The following is a 27,172-nucleotide window of genomic DNA, read 5'->3' on the forward strand; positions in this document are numbered from 1 at the left end:
GAGAGAGTGAGAGAGGGAGGAGAGAGAGAGAGAGAGAGTGGAGGAGGAGAGAGAGTGAGAGGAGAGGAGAGAGAGAGAGAGAGAGTGAGAGGGAGAGAGAGAGTGAGAGAGCATCAGGAATTCAACTTGGGGAAGTTTTACCGTGTCAATGTCCAGCTCCAACAGGGGCCGCAGCCTTTTTGCATCAAACTTTCAGAGGGATAACTTTCTCCATTCTCGCACTCTCCCTCTCACACCCTGGCCACCCAGTCAGTCAGTCAGACTCCCACCACCACGGGGCAGACAGTGGGTACCAGCATCATTTCACTGAATCATTAATCAGCAGGCCCAGGCAGATTCCGTGGGACAAGAGTTCAAATCCCATCACCCCAACTGGTTAGAATTTTCAAATTCAATTAATAAGTCTGGGTAATTGAGCCCCTGAAACTATCATCGCATTGTTGTAAAAACCCCATCTGGTTCATAATGTCCTTTAGGTGAAGGAAATCTGCCGTCTTTACCCGGTCTGGCTACACGTGACTCCAGACCCACACGCACACGTGGGAGACTCTTAACTGCCTCTGAATGGCGAGCAAGGTCACAGTCAAGGTCAACCTTTGCAGGTAACATTAATCCCCAAGGAGGCACAATTCTTGCACCCGGTGTGGTCTCCCGAATTTGTCAAGGATTCTGTGACCAACTCAGGATGTACGCTTGTTACCGCTTCCTGGATATTTGCTGCAACCCTGCACAATGTGTTTGTTCTGATTCACACACCAGAGGCACATTGAGCAGGTGGTAACCTCTGCGGTTGATGTATTGGAGTGGCCCGTGCAGGGAGCTTTTATAGCCACGGGGCAGTCGATGGCACCTTCCCGGTGCCAGGAGCTTCTATAGCCCACGAGGGCAGTCGATGGCACCTTCCCTGGTGCCCAGGAGCTTCTCTTAGACACTGAGGGCAGAGTCGATGGCAACCTTTCCCGGTGCCAGGGAGCTTCTCTAGCCACGGAGGACTGTCGATGGCACATGCAATCTCAGAGCTAAGCTATTGTTGGCCAATGTGCGTGTTGCTCAGTGCTCCCTGTACTGTTTTCCAGGTCTTTCTGGGCAGAGCACGTGGCAAACTCCTCTCCAATGCTTGTTTCCCTACAAAATCTACGTTTAGATTTTGTTCTTTCAACGGCTACTACCGATATTTTGGCACCCTTCCGTCACTTTGGTACAGTGATGTTTGTAGCTTTCTTTAATCCCTTGCGGATCCGTCTGCACATGGATCAACGAATTTGCTTCGTTTTCCCGGAAGTCGGTTTTCCAACATTCCTCGTCCCCTGTTTTCTGTGCGTATTTTGAAGGATCGGCTTGCAAACCGCAAGGCTACAATAAACTTTATTGGAAGGTTTGTTTACCCCACAGGCTGTTAGAACAAACTTACCATCACCTACACAATATGGCCAACAATGCCATCACTACATCATGTGATCTGACTCTTAAAGAGAGTTTTGTTCCAACTAGAAACAGACATGAATATAGGACAGGGACATTGTGATGCTAACTGAATGTTCATCACCAATTGAACAAGTCAATGTGACTAAGGGGAAGAGTAGACAGGGAAAAGATGATGAACGCAAAGGGAAAGGTGGTCTGAGGTGCATTTGTTTTAATGCGAGAAGTGTAGCAGGTAAGGCAGATGAACTTAGGGCTTCGATTAGTGCCTGGGAATATGATGTTATTGGTATTACTAAGACTTGGTTGAGGGAAGGGCAGGACTGGCAACTGAATATCCCAGGGTATAGATGCTTCAGGAGGGACAGAGAGGGAGATAGAAGGGGTGGAGGAGTTGCATTACTAGTCAGAGATGATATCACAGCGGGAAATTATAGGCCAGTGAGCTGAACTTCAGTAGTAGGGAAGATGCTGGAATCTATCATCAATGAAGAATTAGCGAGGCATCTGGATAGAAATTGTCCCATTGGGCAGACGCAGCATGGGTTCATAAAGGGCAGGTCATGCCTAACTAATTTAGTGGAATTTTTTGAGGACATTACCAGTGCGGTAGATAACGGGGAGCCGATGGATGTGGTATATCTGGATTTACAGAAAGCCTTTGACAATATACCGCACAAAAGGTTGCTGCATAAGATAAAGATGAATGGCATCAAGGGGAAAGTAGTAGCATGGATAGAGGATTGGTTAATTAATAGAGAGCAAAGAGTGGGGATTAATGGGTGTTTCTCTGGTTGGCAATCAGTAGCTAGTGGTGTCCCTCAGGGATCCGTGTTGGGCCCACAATTGTTCACAATTTATATAGATGATTTGGAGTTGGGATCAAGGGCAATGTGTCCAAGTTTGCAGATGACACTAAGATGAGTGGTAAAGCGAAAAGTGCAGAGGATACTGGAAGTCTGCAGAGGGATTTAGATAGGTTAAGTGAATGGCTAGGGTCTGGCAGATGAATACAATGTTGACAAATGTGAGGTTATCCATTTGGTAGGAATAACAGCAACGGGATTATTATTTAAACAATAAATATTAAACATGCTGCTGTGCAGAGAGACCTGGGTGTGCTAGTGCATGAGTCACAGAAAGTTGGTTTACAGGTGCAACAGGTGATTAAGAAGGCAAATGGAATTTTGTCCTTCATTGCTAGAGGGATGGAGTTTAAGACTAGGGGGTTATGCTGCAATTGTATAAGGTGTTAGTGAGGCCACACCTGGAGTATTGTGTTCAGTTTTGGTCTCCTTACTTGAGAAAGGACGTACTGGCATTGGAGGGTGTGCAGAGGAGATTCACTAGGTTAACCCAGAGTGGAAGGGGTTGGATTACGAGGAGAGGTTGAGTAGACTGGGACTGTACTCGTTGGAATTTAGAAGGATGAGGGGGGATCTTATAGAAACATATAAAATTATGAAGGGAATAGATAGGATAGATGCGGGCAGCTTGTTTCCACTGGCGGGTGACAGCAGAACTAGGGGGCATAGCCTCAAAATGAGGGGAAGTAGATTTCGGACTGAATTTAGGAGGAACTTCTTCACCCAGAGAGTTGAGAATCTATGGAATTCCTTGCCCAGTGAAGCAGTTGAGGCTCCTTCATTACATGTTTTTAAGGTAAAGATAGATAGTTTTTTGAAGAATAAAGGGATTAAGGGTTATGGTGTTCGGGCCGGAAAGTGGAGCTGAGTCCACAAAAGATCAGCCATGATCTCATTGAATGGCGGAGCAGGCTCGAGGGGCCAGATGGCCGACTCCTGCTCCTAGTTCTTATGTTCTTATTAAGGAGGACACTATGAAGGATTCGAGCACTGAGGCAATATGAGTGGAGCTAAGAAATAGGAAGGGTGCAGTAACATTGTTGGGACTTTACTACAGGCCTCCCAAAAGTGAGCATGAAGTAGAGGTACAAATATGCAGACAGATTATAGAAAAATGTAGGAGCAATAGGGTTGTTGTGATGGGAGATTTTAACTTCCCCAACATTGAATGGGATTCGTGTAGTGTTGGAGGCGCAGATGGAGCAGAGTTTGTAAGGAGCATCCAGGAGAGTTTTTTAGAGCAGTATGTAAATAGTCAAACTCGGGAAGGGGCCATACTGGACCTGGTATTGGGGAATGATCCCGGCCAGGTGGTTGAAGTTTCAGTCGGTGATTACTTTGGGAATAGCGATCACAATTCCGTAAGTTTTAGAATACTCTTGGACAAGGACAGGAGGGGTCCGAAAGGAAGAGTGCTAAATTGGGGAAAGGCAGAGTATAACAAAATTCGGCAGGAGCTAGGGAATGTGGATTGGGAGCAGCTGTTTAAGGGTAAATCCGCATTTGAAATGTGGGAGTCTTTTAAGGAAAGGTTGATTAGAGTGCAGGACAGACATGTCCCTGTGAAAATGAGGGATAGAAATGGCAAGATTAGGGAACCATGGATGACAGGTGGAATTGTGAGACTAGCTAAGATGAAAAAGGAAGCATACATAAGATCGAGGCAACTCAAAACTGATGAAGCTTTGAAGGAATATCGGGAAAGTAGGACAAATCTCAAACGCGCAATAAAGAGGGCTAAAAGGGGTCATGAAATATCTTTGGCTAACAGGGTTAAGGAAAATACCAAAGCCTTTTATTCGTATGTAAGGAGCAAGAGGGTAACTAGAGAAAGGATTGGCCCACTCAAAGACAAAAGAGGGAATTTATGCGTGGACTCAGAGGAAATGGGTGAGATTCTTAATGAGTACTTTGCATCGGTATCCACAAAGGAGAGGGACATGACTGATGTTGAGGCTAGGGATGGATGTTTAAATACTCTAGGTCAAGTTGTCATCCGGAAGGGGGAAGTTTTGAGTATTCTAAAATACATTAAGGTGGACAAGTGCCCAGGACCAGATGGGATCTATCCCAGGTTAATGAGGGAAGCGAGGGTCGAAATAGTTGGGGCCTTAACAGATATCTTAACAGCATCCTTGAGCACGGGTGAGGTCCTGGAGGACTGGAGAATTGCTAATGTTGTCCCTTTGTTTAAGAAGGGTCGCAGGGATAATCCAGGGAATTATAGACCTGTGAGCTTGACGTCAGTGGTAGGCAAACTGTTGGTTAAGATACTGAGGGATAGGATCTATTTACATTTGGAAGAAAATAGACTTATCAGTGATATGCAGCATGGTTTTGTGCAGGGAAGGTCATGTCTTACAAACCTAATAGAATTCTTTGAGGAAGTGACAAAGTTAATTGATGAGGGAAGGGCTGTAGATGTCATATACATGGACTTTAGTAAGGCCTTTGATAACGTTTCCCATGGCAGGTTGATGGAAAAAGTGAAGTCGTATGGGGTTCAGGGTGCACTAGCTAGATGGATAAAGAAGTGGCTGGGCAACAGGAGACAGAGAGTAGTGGTGGAAGGGAGTGTCTCAAAATGGAGAAGGGTGACTAGTGGTGTTCCACAGGGATCCGTGCTCGGACCACTGTTGTTTGTGATATACATAAATGACCTGGAGGAAGATATAGGTGGTCTGATTAGCAAGTTTGCAGATGATACTAAGGTTGGCGGAGTTGCAGATAGCGAGGAGGACTGTCAGAGAATACAGCAAAATATAGATAGATTGGAGAGTTGGGCAGAGAAATGGCAGATGGAGTTCAATCCAGGCAAATGCGAGGTGATGCATTTTGGAAGATCAAATTCAAGAGCAGACTATATGGTCAATGGAAGAGTCCTGGGGAAAATTGATGTGCAGAGAGCTCTGGGAGTTCAGGTCCATTGTACCCTGAAGGTGGCAACGCAGGTTGATAGAGTGGTCAAGAAGGCATACAGCATGCTTGCCTTCATCGGACGGGGTATTGAGTACAAGAGTCGGCAGGTCATGTTACAGTTGTATAGGACTTTGGTTCTGGTCGCCACATTACCAGAAGGATGTGGATGCTTTAGAGAGGGTGCAGAGGAGGTTCACCAGGATGTTGCCTGGTATGGAGGGTGCTAGCTATGAAGAAAGGTTGAGTAGATTAGGATTGTTTTCATTGGAAAGACGGAGGGTGAGGGGGGACCTGATTGAGGTCTGCAAAATTATGCGAGGTATAGACAGGGTGGATAGCAACAAGCTTTTTGCAAGATTGGGGGTGTCAATTACAAGGGGTCACGATTTCAAGGTGAGAGGGGGAAAGTTTAAGGGAGATGTGCGTGGAAAGTTTTTTACGCAGAGGGTGGTGGGTGCCTGGAACGCTTTACCAGCGGAGGTGGTAGAGGCGGGCACGATAGCGTCATTTAAGATGCATCTGGACAGGTATATGAACGGGCGGGGAACAGAGGGAAGTAGATCCTTGGAAAATAGGAGACAGGTTTAGATAAAGGATATGGATCGGCGCAGGCTGGGAGGGCCGAAGGGTCTGTTCCTGTGCTATAATTTCCTTTGTTCTTTGTTCTATATACAACACACAGCACACACCCACAACACAATACACAACGCAACAAACACACACAATCAACACAACTCACACACACAACACACACACTACATACAACACATACAACACAATGCATAACACACACAACACACACAACATAACAGCACACACACACAATACTGTCATGGGAATGTCACTTTAAGAAATGTTTGTCGGCTCAAGTGGCTGCAGTGATGTCAGAGTGTGGGTGGAACTCAGCTCTAGCTCTGCTTTTTGTTTTGCTTTGAGGAAAAGCTTGGGTGCGTCTGTTTTATAATTTTGTTTTAGTGTTGGAGCTGAAGCCAGCCAAAGAAGGTGTAATTTCGATCTCTCTGCAATCTAAAGACTATCTCTAGATCATTTGGTGAATTTAGAGTGATAACTGCTCTCAGTAGAGAATTTAAACCTGATGTGCTTCTGTAAAAGGGGGTTTTGTCTTATGAATGTTAAAAGGAAAGTTTAAGGATTACTGAGAGTGTTGCATTCTTTGGGGGTTGTATTTGAATTGATGGTTGCTGAGATGTTCACTGTATGTTTTAAAAAGGTGAACTGAGTTCATATAACAAACATTGTTTTGCTTTCAAAATTACTTTTAAATTTCCGCTATACCACACCTGTAGAATGTGCCGCGTGCTCCCCATACCACAATCTAGTAAAAGTTGTGGGTCAGGTGATCTCCATGATACACTTTGGGGTTCTCTAAACCCTGGCCCATAACACACACAGCACACACACAACACATACACAACACACAGCACAAAACACACACACACACACAACACACACACAACACACACACAACACACACACAATACACACACAACACAAAACACACACACACACAGCACAACACACAATACACACAACACAACACACCGCACACAACATAACACACACAATCAACACACAACACACAGCACACACACCACGCACACACACAACACACACACACAACAGACACAGCACACAAACACAACACACACACACAACATACGCACACTGGTTTAGGATTTACTCACCATGTTTCCTTTTGAACCTTGTGGCCCATCCAAACCTGTGGAACCCTAAAGTGATACAATATTTAAAAAAATCTTTAATTGCATAATTGTTTTAGAAACTTTTGCACTTTATTGTTGTTTATTTGGAGCTTAGACACATAGAAATAGAAGCAGGAGGGGGCCATTCGGCCCCTCCAGCCTGCTCTGCCATTCATTATGATCATGGCTGATCATCACGTTCAATACCCTGACCCCACCTTCCCCCCCACATCCTTTGACCCCCTTTGCCCTTTGTGCTGTATCTAACTGCTTCTTGAAAACATACAATGTTTTGGCTTCAACTTCTTGCCTCATTTCCACAATATTTTCGAGATTAAAAAGAAAGATTTAGGTTTTTAGAATCATGGAATTCCCCAGCACTGGAGAAGACCATTCAGCCCATCGTGTTGTGTGCTGACTCTTTAACAGAACTATCCATTTCGTCCACTCCCCCGGATCTTTCCTTGCAGCTCTGGAAATTTTCCCTCAATTATTTATCCAAATCCCTTTGGAAAGTTATTATTGAATCTTTCAGACAGCACCTTCCAGATCACAACAACTCGCTGGGTAAAAAACATTCTCCTCATCTCCCCCTCTGCTTCTTTTAAGAGTTGCTTTAAATTAATTTATTTGACAAAACTTTAACAAATGAAGAGAGACATATCTGGAACGTGATGATGGGACCTACCGGCTGTCCTGGAGATCCAGGAGATCCTCGTGGTCCAAGTAGACCTCTTGGTCCCTACAGAGAGAAATAAGAATCGATTTATTGATGGTAATGATTATTTGATGATAATCTCAATATAATAAACAAGGTGAAGCAACAATGAAGAAAGGTTCCAATTGGGGACATACCTGTTACAGCGCAGGAGGCTACTCAGCCAGTTGCATTTCTGCTAGCTCTTTGAAAGCTATCTAATTAGTTGCCGTCATTAGAACGTTAAAAAATGAACACGAGCTGGCCATTCGGCCCCTCGATCCTGCTCCCCAAATCCCTCAACTCTCCCAGAGATCAAAAATCAATTGATTTCTGTCTTGAATATACTCAACAAGACAGAGCATCCATAATCCTCTGGGGTGGAGTTTCCAAAGATTCACAAACCCTTTGACTGATCAAATTTCTCCTCATCTCAGTCCAAAGTGATTGGTCTCCTTATCCTGAGATTGTCCTTGGATTTTACATTCCCTGATCAGCGGAAATAATCATAGAATCCCCACAAAGAAGGAGACCATTCAGCCCATCGGGTCTGCACCCACTCTCTGTAAGAGCACCTTACCTCGGCCATCCATCCCCACCCTATCCCCGTAACCCAGTAACCCCACCTAATCTTTTGGACACTAAGGGGTAATTTATCATGGCCACTCCATCTAACTGCACATCTTTGGACCGTGGGAAGCAATCTCTGTGTCCAGCCTAAATACCACAGCATCGAACAAAGAACAAATAACAATACAGCACAGGAACAGGCCCTTCGGCCCTCCAAGGCTGCGCCGATCACGTGTCCTATCTAGACCAACCGCCTGTATCCTTCTATACCCCGTCTGTTCATGTGCCTATCCAGATAAGTCTGAAAGGTCGCTAATGTATCTGCCTCAACCACCTCCCTTGGCAGTGCATTCCAGGCCACCACCACTCTCTGTGTAAAAAACTTCCCCACACATCTCCACTGAACCTTTCCCCCTTCACCTTGAACCTGTGCCCCCCTGTAATTGTCATTTCCACCCTGGGAAACAGCCTCCAATTGTTCACCCTATCTATACCCCTAATAATTTGATAAACTGCTATCAGGTCGCCCCTCAGCCTCCGTCTCTCTAGGGAGAACAATCCCAGTTTATTCAATCTCCCCTCATAGCTAATACCCTCCATACCAGGCAACATCCTGGTAAATCTTTTTTGTTCTCTCTCTAAAGCCTCCACGCTAGTACAACGATCAGAATTGGACAATGTTCCAATTGTGGCCAAACCAACGTTCTATATAATTCAACATTATTTTCGAGCTTTTATACTCAATACTCCGTCCTCTGAAGGCAAGCATTCCATATGGTTCCTTTACCACCATTTCCACTGTGCTGTCACTTTTAAGGATCTGTGGACCTGCACACCCAGATCTCTCTGTATCTCTATGCTCCTGATGGTTCTGCCATTTATTTTATAGCTCCCACCTGAATTGGATCGACCAAAATGCATCACCTCGCATTTGTCCCGGTTAAATTCCATCTGTCATTTCTCTGCCATTTTGCAGCCTATCTGTATCCTGCTGTATTCTTTAACAATCTTCATTAAACTCGCTACATTTTCTTCCAAGTCATTTATATATATTACAAACAGCAGAGGTCCCAGTACTGATCCCTGTGAAACACTACTGGATACAGACCTCCATTCGGAAAACACTGCTACCCTCTGTCTCCTATTGGCCAGTCCAGTTCTGGATCCATCCAGCTCGTTCACCCCTGGCCCCATGTGATGTAATCTTTTGTACCAGCCTGCCATGAGAGACCTTATCAAATGCTTTACTAAAGTCCATGTAGACAACATCCACAGCCCTTCCCTCGTCAATCATTTTTGTGACTTCCTCAAAAAAACTCAATTAAATTAGTGAAACATGACCCCCCTCGTACAAAACCACGCTGCCTGTCGCTAATAAGACCAGTCACTTCCAAATGTGCATAGATCCTATCTCTGAGAATCTTTTCCAACAATTTCACTATCACTGACCTCAAGCTCACTGCCCTATAATTACCCAGATTATCCTTGCAACCCTTCTTAAATAACGGTAAAACATTGGCTATCCTCCAATCCTCTGGGATCTCACCTGTAGCCAACGAGGAAACAAAGATTTCTGTGAGAGGCCCAACGATTTCATCTCTTATCTCCCTAAATAATCTGGGATAGATGCCATCTGGCCCTGGGGATTTGTCTACCTTAATGCTTTTTAACACACCCAACACTTCCTCCCTCATAATAATGACCTGTTCTAAAGTATTTACATATCCCTCTGAGACATCGCTAATGAACATGTCCTTCTCCTTTGTGAATGCCGATGCAAAATACTCATTAAGGACCTCACCCACTTTCTCTGGTTTAACACATAATTCCCCCCCTTCGTCCTTCAGTGGGCCGACTCTTTCTCTAGCTACCCTCTTGTTCCTAATAGACGTATAAAATGCTTTGGGATTCTCCTTAATCCTGTTTGCCAAGGACATTTCCTGACTGCTTTTTGCCCTCCTAACTCCCTGCTTGAGCTCTTTTCTGCTTTCCTTATATTCCTCAAGTTCATCTGTTTTTAGTTGCCTGGACCTCATGTATGCATCCTTTTTCTTTTTGATTAGACTTGCAATTTCCCAGCACATGTCTGTCCTGCACTCCCAACAACTAACGTTGTGACTCTCCACTGTCCACTGCCTATCAGCTGGAAAATACTCCATTGATCCGCACTCTTTACTCCCCAACTCCATTACCTCCATCTTATGCAAAAGCATTTTTCTGTTACCACTCCACTCTTTCCCACTGTCCTGCTGGTTTTTTTCTTGTCCAGTATTTATCCAATGTCCCTTTGAAAGTTATTATTGAATCTTTCAGGCAGCACCTTCCAGATCACAACAACTCGCTGGGTAAAAAACATTCTCCCCATCTCCCCCTCTGCTTAACACAAGAACTAGGAGCAGGAGTCGGCCATCTGGCCCCTCGAGCCTGCTCCGCCATTCAATTAGATCATGGCTGATCTTTTGTGGACTCAGCTCCACTTTCCGGCCCGAACACCATAACCCTTAATCCCTTTATTCTTCAAAAAACTATCTATCTTTACCTTAAAAACATTTAATGAAGGAGCCTCAACTGCTTCACTGGGCAGGGAATTCCATAGATTCACAACCCTTTGGGTGAAGAAGTTCCTCCTAAACTCAGTCCTAAATCTACTTCCCCTTATTTTGAGGCTATGTCCCCTAGTTCTGCTGTCACCCGCCAGTGGAAACAATCTACCCGCATTTATCCTATCTATTCCCTTCATAATTTTAAATGTTTCAATAAGATCCCCCCTCATCCTTCTAAATTCCAACGAGTACAGTCCCAGTCTACTCAACCTCTCCTCATAATCCAACCCCTTCAGCTCTGGGATTAACCTTGTGAATCTCCTCTGCACACCCTCCAGTGCCAGTACGTCCTTTCTCAAGTAAGGAGACCAAAACTGAACACAATACTCCAGGTGTGGCCTCACTAACACCTTATACAATTGCAGCATAACCTCCCTAGTCTTAAACTCCATCTCTCTAGCAATGAAGGACAAAATTCCATTTGCCTTCTTAATCACCTGTTGCACCTGTAAACCAACCTTCTGTGACTCATGCACTAGCACACCCAGGTCTCTCTGCACAGCAGCATTCTTTAATATTTTATTGTTTCAATAATAATCCCGTTTGCTGTTATTCCTACCAAAATGGATAACCTCACATTTGTCAACATTGTATTCCATTTGCCAGACCCGAGCCCATTCACTTAACCTATCCAAATCCCTCTGCAGACTTCCAGTATCCTCTGCACTTTTCGCTTTACCACTCATCTTAGTGTCATCTGCAAACTTGGACACATTGCCCTTGGTCCCTAATTCCAAATCATCTATGTAGATTGTGAACAATTGTGGGCCCAACACGGATCCCTGAGGGACACCACTAGCTACTGATCGCCAACCAGAGAAGCACCCATTAATCCCCACTCTTTGCTTTCTATTAATTAACCAATCCTCTATCCATGCTACTACTTTACCCTTAATGCCATGCATCTTTATCTCATGCAGCAGCCTTTTGTGTGGCACCTTGTCAAAAGCTTTCTGGAAATCCAGATATACCACATCCATTGGCTCCCCGTTATCTACTGCACTGGTAATGTCCTCAAAAAATTCCACTAAATTAGTTAGGCACGACCTGCCCTTTATGAACCCATGCTGCGTCTGCCCAATGGGACAATTTCTTTTTTTTTTAAATAATTTTTATTGGAATTTTTTACAGAAAGTATAAAATATAACAACAAACAATGAAATGCAACAAAATAACCCATAACAACTGTAACACCCCCCAGACCGTATCAACGCATGTATCATATCCCCCCACCCCCCCCCCCCCCCCCAACCCCAACAAGAGAACTTAAAAATAAATTAAAATTAAATAAACAAACATAGTCATAGTCCCCCCTCCCCTTTTTCCTTCCCCCTTACCCCCCTCCGCCCCCGGGTTGCAGCTGCTACTGTCCCAGTACCCTATCGTTGAGCCAGAAAGTCGAGGAAAGGTTGCCACCGCCTAAAGAACCCTTGTACCGATCCTCTCAGGGCGAATTTGACCTTCTCTAGCTTAATGAAGCCCGCCATGTCATTGATCCAGGTCTCCACGCTTGGGGGCCTCGCATCCTTCCATTGTAGCAAAATCCTTCGCCGGGCTACTAGGGACGCAAAGGCCAGCACACCGGCCTCTTTCGCCTCCTGCACTCCCGGCTCCACCCCAACCCCAAAAATCGCGAGTCCCCATCCTGGCTTGACCCTGGATCCCACCACCATTGACACCGTCCTCGCCACCCCCTGCCAGAACTCCTCCAGTGCCGGGCATGCCCAGAACATATGGGCATGGTTCGCTGGACTCCCCGAGCACCTGACACACCTGTCTTCACCCCCAAAGAACCTACTCATCCTCGTCCCAGTCATGTGGGCCCGGTGCAGCACCTTGAATTGGATGAGGCTAAGCCGCGCACACGAGGAGGAAGAATTAACCCTCTCCAGCGCATCAGCCCATGTCCCGTCCTCGATCTGTTCCCCCATTTCCCCCTCCCACTTAGTTTTCAGCTCCTCTACTGACGCCTCCTCCACCTCCTGCATAACCTTGTAGATATCAGATATCTTCCCCTCTCCGACCCAGACCCCCGAAAGCACCCTGTCACTCACCCCCCTCGCGGGAAGCGAAGGGAATCCCTCCACCTGCCGCCTAGCAAATGCCTTTACCTGCAGATACCTGAACATGTTCCCCGGGGGAGCCCAAATTTCTCCTCCAACTCCCCCAGGCTCGCAAACCTCCCATCAATAAACAGGTCCCTCAGCTGTCTGATGCCCGCTCTGTGCCAACCCTGAAATCCCCCATCAATGTTCCCTGGGACAAACCTATGGTTCCCCCTTAACGGAGCCTCCATCGAGCCCCCCACTTCTCCCCTCTGTCGCCTCCACTGCCCCCAAATCTTGAGGGTAGCCGCCACTACCGGACTCGTGGTATACCTCGTGGGAGGGAGCGGCCACGGCGCCGTTACCAGGGCCCCCAGGCTTGTATCCCCACAGGATGCCCTCTCCATCCGTTTCCATGCTGCCCCTCCCCCTCCATCACCCACTTGCGCACCATCGACACATTGGCCGCCCAGTAGTACCCCGAGAGATTGGGTAACGCCAGACCCCCCCATCTCTACCCCGCTCCAAGAAGACCCTCTTCACCCTCGGGGTCCCATGCACCCAAACAAAGCTAATGATGCTGCTGGTCACCCTTCTAAAAAAGGCCCTAGGGATAAAGATGGGCAAACTCTGGAAGAGGAACAAGAACCTCGGGGGAACCGTCATTTTGACGGATTGCACTCTACCCGCCAACGATAGCGGCACCATGTCCCACCTTTTAAATTCCTCCTCCATCTGCTCCACCAGCCTGGTAAAATTAAGCTTATGGAGAGTCTCCCAACTCCTGGCCACTTGCACCCCCAGGTATCTGAAACTCTTCACTGCCCTCTTAAACGGGAGCCTCCCAATTCCCTCCTCCTGATCACCCGGGTGTACTACAAATACATCGCTCTTGCCTAAATTTAACTTATAGCCCGAGAAGCCCCCAAATTCCGCTAACAGCTCCATCACCCCCGGCATTCCCCCTTCTGGGTCCGCCACATACAACAGCAGGTCGTCCGCATACAGCGATACCCGATGTTCCTCCCCACCCCGCACCAGACCCCTCCACCTCCCTGACTCCCTCAACGCCATAGCCAGAGGTTCAATCGCCATTGCAAAGAGCAAGGGGGACAGGGGGCACCCCTGCCTGGTCCCACGGTAGAGCCTAAAGTACTCCGATCTCCTTCCATTGGTAACTACACTTACCATCGGAGCCGCGTAGAGCAGCCTCACCCATTTGATGAATCCCTCCCCGAATCCAAACCGCTCCAGCACCTCCCACAGGTACCCCCACTCAACTCTATCAAACGCTTTCTCCGCATCCAGCGCCACCACTATCTCCGCCTCCCCCTCCACTGCCGGCATCATAATAACATTTAGCAGTCTCCGCACATTCGTGTTGAGCTGCCGTCCCTTGACAAATCCTGTCTGATCCTCATGTATCACCCCTGGCACACAGTCCTCTATCCTGGTGGCCAGGATCTTCGCCAGCAACTTAGGGTCAACATTGAGGAGCGAGATAGGCCTGTATGATCCACACTGCAAGGGGTCCTTATCCCGCTTTAGGATCAGAGAGATCAGTGCCCGCGACATCGTTGGGGGCAAAGCCCCCCCCTCCCATGCCTCATTGAAGGGTCGCACCAACAGGGGCAATGGGACAATTTCTATCCAGATGCCTCGCTATTTCTTCCTTGATGATAGATTCCAGCATCTTCCCTACTACCGAAGTTAAGCTCACTGGCCTATAATTTCCAGCTCTCTGCCGACCTCCTTTTTTAAACAGTGGTGTCACGTTTGCTAATTTCCAATCCACCGGGACCACCCCAGAGTCTATTGAATTTCGGTAAATTATCACTAGTGCATCTGCAATTTCCCTAGCCATCTCTTTTAGCACTCTGGGATGCATTCCATCAGGGCCAGGAGACTTGTCTACCTTTAGCCCCATTAGCTTGCCCATCACTCCCTCCTTAGTGATAACAATCCTCTCAAGGTCCTCACCTGTCATAGCCTCATTTCTATCAGTCGCTGGCATGTTATTTGTGTCTTCCACTGTGAAGACCGACCCAAAAAACCTTTCAGTTCCTCAGCCATTTCCTCATTTCCCATTATTAAAACTCTCTTCTCATCCTCTAAAGGACCAATATTTACCTTAGCCACTCTTTTTTGTCTTATATATTTGTAAAAACTTTTACTGTCTGTTTTTATATTCTGAGCAAGTTTACTCTCATACTCTATCTTACTCTTCTTTATAGCTTTTTTAGTAGTTTTCTGTTGCCCCTTAAATATTTCCTAGTCCTCTAATCTCCCAGCAATCTTTGCCACTTTGTATGCTTTTTCCTTCAATTGATACTCTCCCTTATTTCCTTAGATATCCACGGTTGATTTTCCCTCTTTCTACCGTCCTTCCTTTTTGTTGGTATAAACCTTTGCTGAGCACTGTGAAAAATCGCTTGGAAGGTTCTCCACTGTTCCTCAACTGTTTCACCATAAAGTCTTTGCTCCCAGTCTACCTTAGCTAGTTCTTCCCTCATTCCATTGTAATCTCCTTTGTTTAAACACAAAACACTAGGATTTGATTTTACCTTCTCACCCTCCATCTGTATTTTAAATTCCACCATATTGTGATCGCTCCTTCCGAGAGGATCCTTAACTATGAGATCATGAATCAATCCTGTCTCATTACACAGGACAAGATCTAGGACCGCTTGTTCCCTCGTAGGTTCAATTACATACTGTTCTAGGAAACTATTGCGGATACATTCTATAAACTCCTCCTCAAGGTTGCCTTGACCGACGTGGTTAAACCAATCGACATGTAGATTAAAATCCCCCATGATAACTGCTGTACCATTTCTACATGCATCAGTTATTTCTTTGTTTATTGCCTGCCCCACCATAACGTTACTATTTGGTGGCCGATAGACTACTCCTATCTGTGACTTTTTCGCCTTACTATTCCTGATTTCCACCCAAATGGATTCAACCTTATCCTCCATAGCACTGATATCATCCCTAACTATTGCCCGGATGTCATCCTTAAATAACAGAGCAACACCACCTCCCTTACCATCCACTCTGTCCTTCCGAATAGTTTGATACCCTCGGATATTTAACTCCCAGTCGTGACCATCCTTTAACCATGTTTCAGTAATGGCCACTAAATCATAGTCATTTACGATGATTTGTGCCATCAACTCATTTACTTTATTCCGAATACTACGAGCATTCAAGTAAAGTACACTTATGTTGGGATTTTTACCTCTGTTTTGAATCTTAACATCTCCAGTTGTTGGTCAATACAGTCAAGATGGTGATCTTCCCAAAGACCACACAAACACTTTGCTGATATCACTACAGAGCCAGCAAGAATATATCCCTGGACACATAACCCACCTCTCCTCTCTGTGGTGTACGTCTATTCCTTTTCGGTAGAATTCAACGTTCTTGAACACAGCTACTTGCAATCTCAGAGATTCATCATTCCTTTCTGCAGATAATTATTTCAACATCTGTCACTTTGAACAGTCCTCGGAAACAGAACCTGAACTGGTCGCTGTCTCTGGTCTCCATTCCAAAGTATCACTCTCTAGATTTTCTAAAGATTGAACCTCTTGAGAAGTTTTTGCGAATTTACTTCATGCAGCAAGTAACTGGTCAGCATGACATCATCAAACTCTTTCATCATCCGCCTGTACAGTGTATGATATTGGACCTGTCTTTGCCAGGATCATAGCACTCTCTCCCTGGTTACATACTCGCTTTTTCCAGATTTTTTCCCTCCCAGCAATTTGTGTTTGTTGTTGTTTGACAATGTCTGAAGTATCAGATGGAGTTAACAAATCCAACTCTGTTCTTAGTTTCCTCTTGAACAACAGCATTGCCAGTGAACTCTGCATTGTAGCTTGCTCAGTGTTCCTGTAAGATATTAGGAATGTGTTTATTGTTCTTGCCAATGTCCCCAGGTCCTTTGATGCTTTTATTGAATGTTTTAATGATTGCACAAAATGTTCAGCCAATCCAATAGTTGCTGGATGACTCAATATGGTGCTTACCGTTCCTTTTCAAATAGTTCTCAAACCCCTTTGAAGTAACCTGTACCATTATCACTGAAGATCTGCTCTGGCGTTCCAAATCTTGCGAACACTTTGTCTAGTTTCACAATGGTCTGCTCAGTCATCACTGACTTCATTATCATGACTTTTGGTCATTTCGAGTGTGTGTTCAGAATCATTAAGAACATGTACTTTTTAAATTCTCACTGAGCCATTCTGTTTTAATACTGGAACAATTGGTGTCACTCAATCACTTGTCTTTCGATTCATTCTTCAACTTTAGGATGGCGTGTGGTACTGCTCCAGCTTTGAGACATTTGGCTGTGCTGTCTGGCTTCATTTGTAGGTTTAGCTCAACTCCAGTCTCCGAGTCTATTGAATCTTCAAACATCTTCTCATACTTCACCAGAAGTTGTTGCAAGTTGCTCTTTGAATTCACTAATTAATTGATAGTTTCCCAGATAAGCCTAATCTTAGCCAACCATGCTCTGCCAAATAGGGCAGGAAACATTCCTCCGACAACCTGAAGAGGCAACTTTGCCGTCTGCACTTTTGCTTCTACTTTCACCAGAATGTATCCTTTTAATAGTACAATCTCCTCAGTAAACATCCTTCGGATCACATTTGATGGTGTTGATCGCCCCACATTGACAAGACACTGAGCTTCCTCTCCTGAAGTAGCTCGGTTACATTGTCTTTCGTGTGATCTTGAGCTTCATCCACCAGTTTGTAGACAGGACTAGATTGTTTACTTGTGCTGTTCTTGTTGCACCTTCTTGTTGTTGGAGAGGTTTCCTGAGCCCAACACGCTTCAGCAATGTGGCCCTTCCATCACAGTTCTTACAGGTCTCCGGTTTACTCCAGCATTCACCCACTGAGTGTCACACCCGTGTAAACCGGTGACATGGTCACACCTTTCCTTCCTTGTTCCTCGCATATCCACTTTGTGCATCTTGGTTAATAACGGGAAATATTCCAAACACCTTCTTCAAAGCCCCTTATCTACCTGTCCTGCTCCCGTCAGGGGTTTGTTGACTCCAAGGTCCCTCTGTCCCTCTACATTTCTCAGTTTCCTGCAGTTTATTGTCTTTCCTTTGCCTTGTTTGTCCTCCCCAAATACATTTCTCTCAATTCTCCAGATGGAATTCCATTTGCCATTGTTCTGTCCACCTGACCAGACTGATGATATCTTGCTGCTGTTTACAGATTTCTTCCTCAGAATCAACCACACGGCCGATTAATCACACTCCCTACATTTAAATCACAATCATACGGTGGGCAGCGAGGGAGCCCTGGGGCATACGGTGGGCAGCGAGGGAGCCCTGGGGCATACGGTGGGCAGCGAGGGAGCCCTGGGGCATACGGTGAGCAGCGAGGGAGCCCTGGGGCATACGGTGAGCAGCGAGGGAGCCCTGGGGCATACGGTGAGCAGCGAGGGAGGGTTGGGGCATACGGTGAGCAGCGAGGGAGGCCTGGGGCATACGGTGAGCAGCGAGGGAGCCCTGGGGCATACGGTGAGCAGCGAGGGAGGCCTGGGGCATACGGTGGGCAGCGAGGGAGCCCTGGGGCATACGGTGAGCAACGAGGGAGCCCTGGGGCATAAGGTGGGCAGCTAGGGAGCCCTGGGGCATACGGTGGGCAGCGAGGGAGCCCTGGGGCATACGGTGAGCAGCGAGGGAGCCCTGGGGCATACGGTGAGCAGCGAGGGAGGCCTGGGGCATACGGTGGGCAGCGAGGGAGCCCTGGGGCATACGGTGAGCAGCGAGGGAGCCCTGGGGCATACGGTGAGCAGCGAGGGAGGGCTGGGGCATACGGTGGGCAGCGAGGGAGCCCTGGGGCATACGGTGAGCAGCGAGGGAGGGCTGGGGCATATGGTGGGCAGCGAGGGAGGCCTGGGGCATACGGTGAGCAGCGAGGGAGGGCTGGGGCATACGGTGGGCAGCGAGGGAGGCCTGGGGCATACGGTGGGCAGCGAGGGAGGGCTGGGGCATACGGTGAGCAGCGAGGGAGCCCTGGGGCATACGGTGGGCAGCGAGGGAGGCTTGGGGCATACGGTGAGCAGCGAGGGAGGGCTGGGGCATACGGTGAGCAGCGAGGGAGCCCTGGGGCATACGGTGGGCAGCGAGGGAGGGCTGGGGCATACGGTGGGCAGCGAGGGAGGCCTGGGGCATACGGTGGGCAGCGAGGGAGGCCTGGGGCATACGGTGAGCAGCGAGGGAGGGCTGAGCCCTGGGGCATACGGTGGGCAGCGAGGGAGGGCTGGGGCATACGGTGAGCAGCGAGGGAGGCCTGGGGCATACGGTGAGCAGCGAGGGAGCCCTGGGGCATACGGTGAGCAGCGAGGGAGGCCTGGGGCATACGGTGAGCAGCGAGGGAGGGCTGGGGCATACGGTGAGCAGCGAGGGAGCCCTGGGGCATACGGTGGGCAGCGAGGGAGGGCTGGGGCACACGGTGAGCAGCGAGGGAGGGCTGGGGCATACGGTGGGCAGCGAGGGAGCCCTGGGGCATACGGTGAGCAGCGAGGGAGCCCTGGGGCATACGGTGGGCAGCGAGGGAGGGCTGGGGCATACGGTGAGCAGCGAGGGAGGGCTGGGGCATACGGTGAGCAGCGAGGGAGCCCTGGGGCATACGGTGGGCAGCGAGGGAGGGCTGAGCCCTGGGGCATACGGTGAGCAGCGAGGGAGGGCTGGGGCATACGGTGAGCAGCGAGGGAGCCCTGGGGCATACGGTGAGCAGCGAGGGAGGCCTGGGGCATACGGTGGGCAGCGAGGGAGGGCTGGGGCATACGGTGAGCAGCGAGGGAGCCCTGGGGCATACGGTGAGCAGCGAGGGAGCCCTGGGGCATACGGTGAGCAGCGAGGGAGCCCTGGGGCATACGGTGAGCAGCGAGGGAGCCCTGGGGCATACGGTGAGCAGCGAGGGAGGGCTGGGGCATACGGTGAGCAGCGAGGGAGGGCTGGGGCATACGGTGAGCAGCGAGGGAGCCCTGGGGCATACGGTGAGCAGCGAGGGAGCCCTGGGGCATACGGTGAGCAGCGAGGGAGCCCTGGGGCATACGGTGGGCAGCAAGGGAGGCCTGGGGCATACGGTGAGCAGCGAGGGAGCCCTGGGGCATACGGTGAGCAGCGAGGGAGGGCTGGGGCATACGGTGAGCAGCGAGAGAGGGCTGGGGCATACGGTGAGCAGCGAGGGAGCCCTGGGGCATACGGTGAGCAGCGAGGGAGCCCTGGGGCATACGGTGGGCAGCAAGGGAGGCCTGGGGCATACGGTGGGCAGCGAGGGAGCCCTGGGGCATACGGTGGGCAGCGAGGGAGGCCTGGGGCATACGGTGAGCAGCGAGGGAGCCCTGGGGCATACGGTGAGCACCGAGGGAGGGCTGGGGCATACGGTGAGCAGCGAGGGAGCCCTGGGGCATACGGTGGGCAGCGAGGGAGGGCTGAGCCCTGGGGCATACGGTGAGCAGCGAGGGAGGGCTGGGGCATACGGTGGGCAGCGAGGGAGGCCTGGGGCATACGGTGGGCAGCGAGGGAGGCCTGGGGCATACGGTGAGCAGCGAGGGAGGGCTGAGCCCTGGGGCATACGGTGAGCAGCGAGGGAGGCCTGGGGCATACGGTGAGCAGCGAGGGAGCCCTGGGGCACACGGTGAGCAGCGAGGGAGCCCTGGGGCACACGGTGAGCAGCGAGGGAGGGCTGGGGCATACGGTGAGCAGCGAGGGAGGGCTGGGGCATACGGTGAGCAGCGAGGGAGGGCTGGGGCATACGGTGGGCAGCGAGGGAGGCCTGGGGCATACGGTGGGCAGCGAGGGAGGCCTGGGGCATACGGTGGGCAGCGAGGGAGCCCTGGGGCATACGGTGGGCAGCGAGGGAGGGCTGGGGCATACGGTGGGCAGCGAGGGAGGCCTGGGGCATACGGTGAGCAGCGAGGGAGGGCTGGGGCATACGGTGGGCAGCGAGGGAGCCCTGGGGCATACGGTGAGCAGCGAGGGAGCCCTGGGGCATACGGTGGGCAGCGAGGGAGGGCTGAGCCCTGGGGCATACGGTGAGCAGCGAGGGAGCCCTGGGGCATACGGTGAGCAGCGAGGGAGGCCTGGGGCATACGGTGGGCAGCGAGGGAGGCCTGGGGCATACGGTGAGCAGCGAGGGAGCCCTGGGGCATACGGTGAGCAGCGAGGGAGGCCTGGGGCATACGGTGGGCAGCGAGGGAGGCCTGGGGCATACGGTGGGCAGCGAGGGAGGCCTGGGGCATACGGTGAGCAGCGAGGGTGCCCTGGGGCATACGGTGAGCAGCGAGGGAGGCCTGGGGCATACGGTGAGCAGCGAGGGAGGGCTGGGGCATACGGTGAGCAGCGAGGGAGGCCTGGGGCATACGGTGAGCAGCGAGGGAGGGCTGGGGCATACGGTGAGCAGCGAGGGAGCCCTGGGGCATACGGTGAGCAGCGAGGGAGCCCTGGGGCATACGGTGAGCAGCGAGGGAGCCCTGGGGCATACGGTGAGCAGCGAGGGAGCCCTGGGGCATACGGTGAGCAGCGAGGGAGGGCTGAGCCCTGGGGCATACGGTGAGCAGCGAGGGAGGCCTGAGCCCTGGGGCATACGGTGAGCAGCGAGGGTGGGCTGGGGCATACGGTGAGCAGCGAGGGAGGCCTGGGGCATACGGTGGGCAGCGAGGGAGGCCTGGGGCATACGGTGGGCAGCGAGGGAGGGCTGGGGCATACGGTGAGCAGCGAGGGAGCCCTGGGGCATACGGTGAGCAGCGAGGGAGGCCTGGGGCATACAGTGAGCAGCGAGGGAGCCCTGGGGCATACGGTGAGCAGCGAGGGAGCCCTGGGGCATACGGTGAGCAGCGAGGGAGCCCTGGGGCATACGGTGGGCAGCGAGGGAGCCCTGGGGCATACGGCGAGCAGCGAGGGAGGGCTGGGGCATACGGTGAGCAGCGAGGGAGCCCTGGGGCATACGGTTGGCAGCGAGGGAGGGCTGAGCCCTGGGGCATACGGTGAGCAGCGAGGGAGCCCTGGGGCATACGGTGGGCAGCGAGGGAGCCCTGGGGCATACGGTGAGCAGCGAGGGAGCCCTGGGTCATACGGTGAGCAGCGAGGGAGGGCTGGGGCATACGGTGAGCAGCGAGGGAGCCCTGGGGCATACGGTGAGCAGCGAGGGAGGCCTGCGCCCTGGGGCATACGGTGGGCAGTGAGGGAGCCCTGGGGCATACGGTGAGCAGCGAGGGAGGGCTGGGGCATACGGTGAGCAGCGAGGGAGGCCTGGGGCATACGGTGGGCAGCGAGGGAGCCCTGGGGCATACGGTGAGCAGCGAGGGAGGGCTGGGGCATACGGTGAGCAGCGAGGGAGGCCTGGGGCATACGGTGGGCAGCGAGGGAGGGCTGAGCCCTGGGGCATCTCACTGGAACCAGCCTTCCAGTTACAAAATCACCCATCGACCTTTACCCTTTGCATTCCCGTCTCTGGGACAATTGTGGATTCAAATTGAAACTTTCTGATGAGATTTGAATTTTCTGATCAGTCTGTCATGTGGAACATTATCAATAACCTTGCTAAAATCAATATAAACCACATCCACCACATTACCCTCATCAACCCTCTATGTTACCTCCTCAAAATATTCAATCACATTATTCAGACACAACCTTCCCTGAACAATCCACGTTGCTTTTTATTAATCCAGGTCTTTGTAAATAAGGATGTATTTTGCTCTTCAGTTCTTTTTCCAATAATTTCCCACCATTGAGGTTAGACTGACTGATCACTAATCACTTGGTCCGTCCCCTTCTCCCTCTTTAACCTACGGCAGAATGATAACTGATCCCCAATCCTCTAGCACCAAACCCCAGCTAAACACCCCCACACCCCCCACACCCCAGCGAAACATCTCCACACCCCCACACCCCCACACCCCAGCGAAACATCTCCACATCCCCACACCCCCACACCCCAGCGAAACACCTCCACACCCCCACACCCCAACTAAACACCTCCACACCCCAACTAAACACCTCCACACCCCCACACCCCAGCGAAACACCTCCACACCCCCACACCCCAACTAAACATCTCCACATCCCCACACCCCAGCTAAACACCTCCACACCCCCACACCCCAGCGAAATATCTCCACACCCCCACATCTCAGTGAAACATCTCCACACCCCCACACCCCAGCGAAACATCTTTAAACCCCAGCTAAACATCTCCACACCCCAGCGAAACACCTCCACACCCCCACACCCCAGCGAAACATCTTTAAACCCCAGCGAAAGATCTCCACACCCCAGCGAAACATCTCCACACCCCCACACCCCAGCGAAACATCTCCACACCCCCACACCACAGCGAAACATCTCCACACCCCCACACCCCAGCTAAACATCTCCACACCCCCACACCCCAACTAAACACCTCCACACCCCACACCCCAGCGAAACATCTCCACATCTCAGCGAAACATCTCCACACCCCAGCGAAAGACCTCCATATTTCCACATCTCAGCGAAACATCTCCACATCTCCACACCCCAGCGAAACATCTTTAAACCCCAGCAAAACATCTCCACACCCCCACATCTCAGCGAAACATCTCCACACCCCACACCCCAGCTAAACACCTCCACACCCCCACACCACTGCGCAACATCGCCACATCTCAGCAAAACATCTCCACATTTCAGCGAAACATCTCCACACCTCCACACCCCAGCTAAACATGGCCACACCCCAACAAAACATCTCCACACCTCCACACCCCAGCGAAACATCTCCACATCTCAGCGAAACATCTCCACACCTCCACACACCAGCGAAACATCTCCACACCCCAGCTAAACATCTCCACACCCCAGCGAAACATCTCCACATCTCAACGAAACATCTCCACACCTCCACACACCAGCGAAACATCTCCACACCCCAGCTAAACATCTCCACACCCCAGCGAAACATCTCCACACCTCAGCGAAAAATCTCCACACCTCCACATCTCAGCGAAACAGCTCCACATCTCCACATCTCAGCGAAACATCTCCACATTTCAGCGAAACATCTCCACACCTCCACATCTCAGCGAAACATCTCCACACCCCAGCGAAAGATCTCCACACCTCCACATCTCAGCGAAACATCTCCACATCTCAGCGAAACATCTCCACATCTCAGCGAAACATCTCCACACCTCCACATCTCAGCAAAACATCTCCACACCTCCAGACCTCAGCGAAACATCTCCAAACCTCCACATCTCAACGAAACATCTCCACACCTCCACATCTCAGCGTAACATCTCCACATCTCCACACCCCAGCGAAACATTTCCACACCTCCACATCTCAGCGTAACATCTCCACATCTCAGCAAAACATCACCACATCTGCACACCCCAGCTAAACATCTCCACACCCCAGCTAAACATCTCCACACCTCCACATCTCAGCGAAACATCTCCACATCTCAGCGTAACATCTCCACATCTCCACATCTCAGCGAAACATCTCCACATCTCCACACCCCAGCGAAACATCTCCACATCTCCACACCCCAGCTAAACATCTCCACACCTCCACACCCCAGCTAAACATCTCCACATCTCCACACCCCAGCGAAACATCTCCACATCTCCACACCCCAGCTAAACATCTCCACACCTCCACACCCCAGCTAAACATCTCCACACCCCCACAGCCCAGCTAAACATCTCCACATCTCCACACCCCAGCTAAACATCTCCACACCCCCACAGCCCAGCTAAACATCTCCACATCTCCACACCCCAGCTAAACATCTACACACCCCCACACCCCAGCTAAACATCTCCACATCTCCACACCCCAGCTAAACATCTCCACACCTCCACATCTCAGCGAAACATCTCCACACCTCCACATCTCAGCGAAACATCTTTACACCCCAGCGAAACATCTCCACATCTCCACACCCGAGCAAACATCTCCACACCCCAGCACACCATCTCCACACCCCAGCGAAACATCTCCACATCTCAACGAAACATCTCCACACCTCCACACCCCAGCTAAACATCTCCACATCTCCACACCCCAGCTAAACACCTCCACATCTCCACACCCCAGCTAAACATCTCCACACCCCAGCTAAACACCTCCACATCTCAGCGAAACATCTCCACACCTCCACATCTCAGCGAAACACCTCCACACCCCAGCTAAACATCTCCACACCCCAGCAAACATCTCCACACCCCAGCTCACCATCTCCACACCCCAGCGAAACATCTCCACATCTCAGCGAAACATCTCCACACCCCACCTAAACATCTCCACATCTCCACATCCCAGCAAACATCTCCACACCCCAGCTCACCATCTCCACATCCCAGCGAAACATCTCCACATCTCAACGAAACATCTCCACACCTCCACATCTCAGCGAAACAGCTCCACATCTCCACATCTGAGCGAAACATCTCCACATCTCAGCGAAACATCTCCACACCTCCACATCTCAACAAAACATCTCCACACCTCCACATCTCAGCGTAACAGCTCCACATCTCCACACCCCAGCGAAACATTTCCACCCCTCCACATCTCAGCGAAACATCTCCACACCCCAGCTAAACACCTCCACAACCCAGCAAAACATCTCCACACCTCCACATCTCAGCGAAACATCTCCACACCCCAGCGAAACATCTCCACATCTCCACACCCCAGCTAAACATCTCCACACCCCAGCTAAACATCTCCACATCTCCACACCCCAGCTAAACATCTCCACACCCCAGCTAAACATCTCCACACCTCCACACCCCAGCTAAACATCTCCACACCCCAGCTAAACATCTCCACACCCCAGCTAAACATCTCCACACCTCCACACCCCAGCTAAACATCTCCACACCCCAGCTAAACATCTCCACACCTCCACGTCTCAGCGAAACATCTCCACATCTCCACACCCCAGCGAAACATCTCCACATCTCCATTTCTCAGCCAATCATCTCCACACCTCCACACCCCAGCGAACCACCTCTGCATCCATCATCAGAGGGGATTGAAATGATGGGCAGAGATTCCATGATTGTTTTCTTGGTTTCCGTAACAGTTTGGCAGCCCCCCCCCCCCCCCCCCCCCCCCCCCCCCCCCCGCCCCACGCCAGCGCACAGGGTGGAGAGGTTGATCTCCATCCTAACAGGAACCTCTTCATGTTATTGATCCTATTCCAGGTTTTCTGTAATATTGAGAATCTGACATAAGCTTCTGCTCTGAGTTCCAACATCCAGGATGGGGCTGGATTTGGGATCCCTCCCATTTTCTTTGTGGGAAGATATTTATTTCTGAAACCTTTCTGTTCACCTCCTTCAATTGCTCGTGCTGCTCCGACATGAATTTGACTGCTCCCAGATCGTACCCCAGCTCAGTGAACTGCCCTATCCCCAATTTAAACAATAACCCTTTTCCTTATTCTCCTTCACAATTATGTTAAATTGAACTGAAGTAGAATCACCATCACCAGAATGTTTTCCCACTCATCCCATTTCCACCTGCCCAGTTTCATTGCCCAAAACTAAACTCAGAACCAGGCCTCTCTCAGCAAACATTACTGTAGCTGAAGTCTAACTTGTGATTTATAAAGTTTGATTGTAACCTCTTGGATCTGGAAAATTCCACCCCTCTAACAATAAAGGGAAGGATGCCATTTCTCTTTGAACAGCCTTCTTGGACTGTTGTGCACCTTGAAGGAACTGTTTTGAACTTACAGCTTCACCAGGAAGCCCTCGTGGCCCGATCTCTCCATCGTCACCCTGAAAAAGACAAAACATTGAACCAGATTTGTCACAAGAGAATTGAACCAATCAGGCCGATCAGATCTTGAATGGCGAGAGATTGAACAAACAGAAAGAATCAGATTCTTTACAGACTTACCCTTTCTCCATCATCTCCTGGTGGCCCAGGTGGACCCAGTGCTCCTGTCTCACCCTGTAACAATACAGGAGCAGCAGTATTACACAGAGTGACGCAGAGTTACACAGTGTTACACAGAGTGACGCAGAGTTACACAGAGTGACACAGTGTTACACAGTGTTACACAGTGTTACACGGAGTTACACAGGGTTACAGAGAGTTACACAGTGTTACACAGTGTTACACAGAGTGACGCAGAGTTACACAGTGTTACATGGAGTTACACAGTGTTACACGGAGTTACACAGAGTTACACAGGGTTACACAGAGTTACACAGAGTTACACAGGGTTACACAGAGTTACACAGGGTTACACAGAGTTACACAGTGTTACACAGAGTGACGCAG

At 50.3% G+C, this 27,172-nt stretch overlaps 1 protein-coding gene across 1 annotated transcript in view; it reads right to left on the reverse strand.

The window, feature by feature from the left end:
• col11a1a (collagen, type XI, alpha 1a) overlaps positions 1 to 27,172 on the reverse strand; it is a 493,146-nt gene that overhangs the window by 310,355 nt on the left and 155,619 nt on the right. Inside the window, exons 19-22 of the mRNA XM_038793410.1 lie at positions 26,786 to 26,839; positions 26,620 to 26,664; positions 7,620 to 7,673; positions 6,914 to 6,958 (exon numbers count right to left, since the gene is read on the reverse strand). Coding sequence (XP_038649338.1) covers positions 6,914 to 6,958; positions 7,620 to 7,673; positions 26,620 to 26,664; positions 26,786 to 26,839 — 198 coding nt within the window. The remainder of the gene's footprint in view (positions 1 to 6,913; positions 6,959 to 7,619; positions 7,674 to 26,619; positions 26,665 to 26,785; positions 26,840 to 27,172) is intronic.

Source organism: Scyliorhinus canicula, chromosome 4, assembly GCF_902713615.1.
Source record: "Scyliorhinus canicula chromosome 4, sScyCan1.1, whole genome shotgun sequence".
Taxonomy (NCBI): Eukaryota; Metazoa; Chordata; class Chondrichthyes; order Carcharhiniformes; family Scyliorhinidae; genus Scyliorhinus; species Scyliorhinus canicula.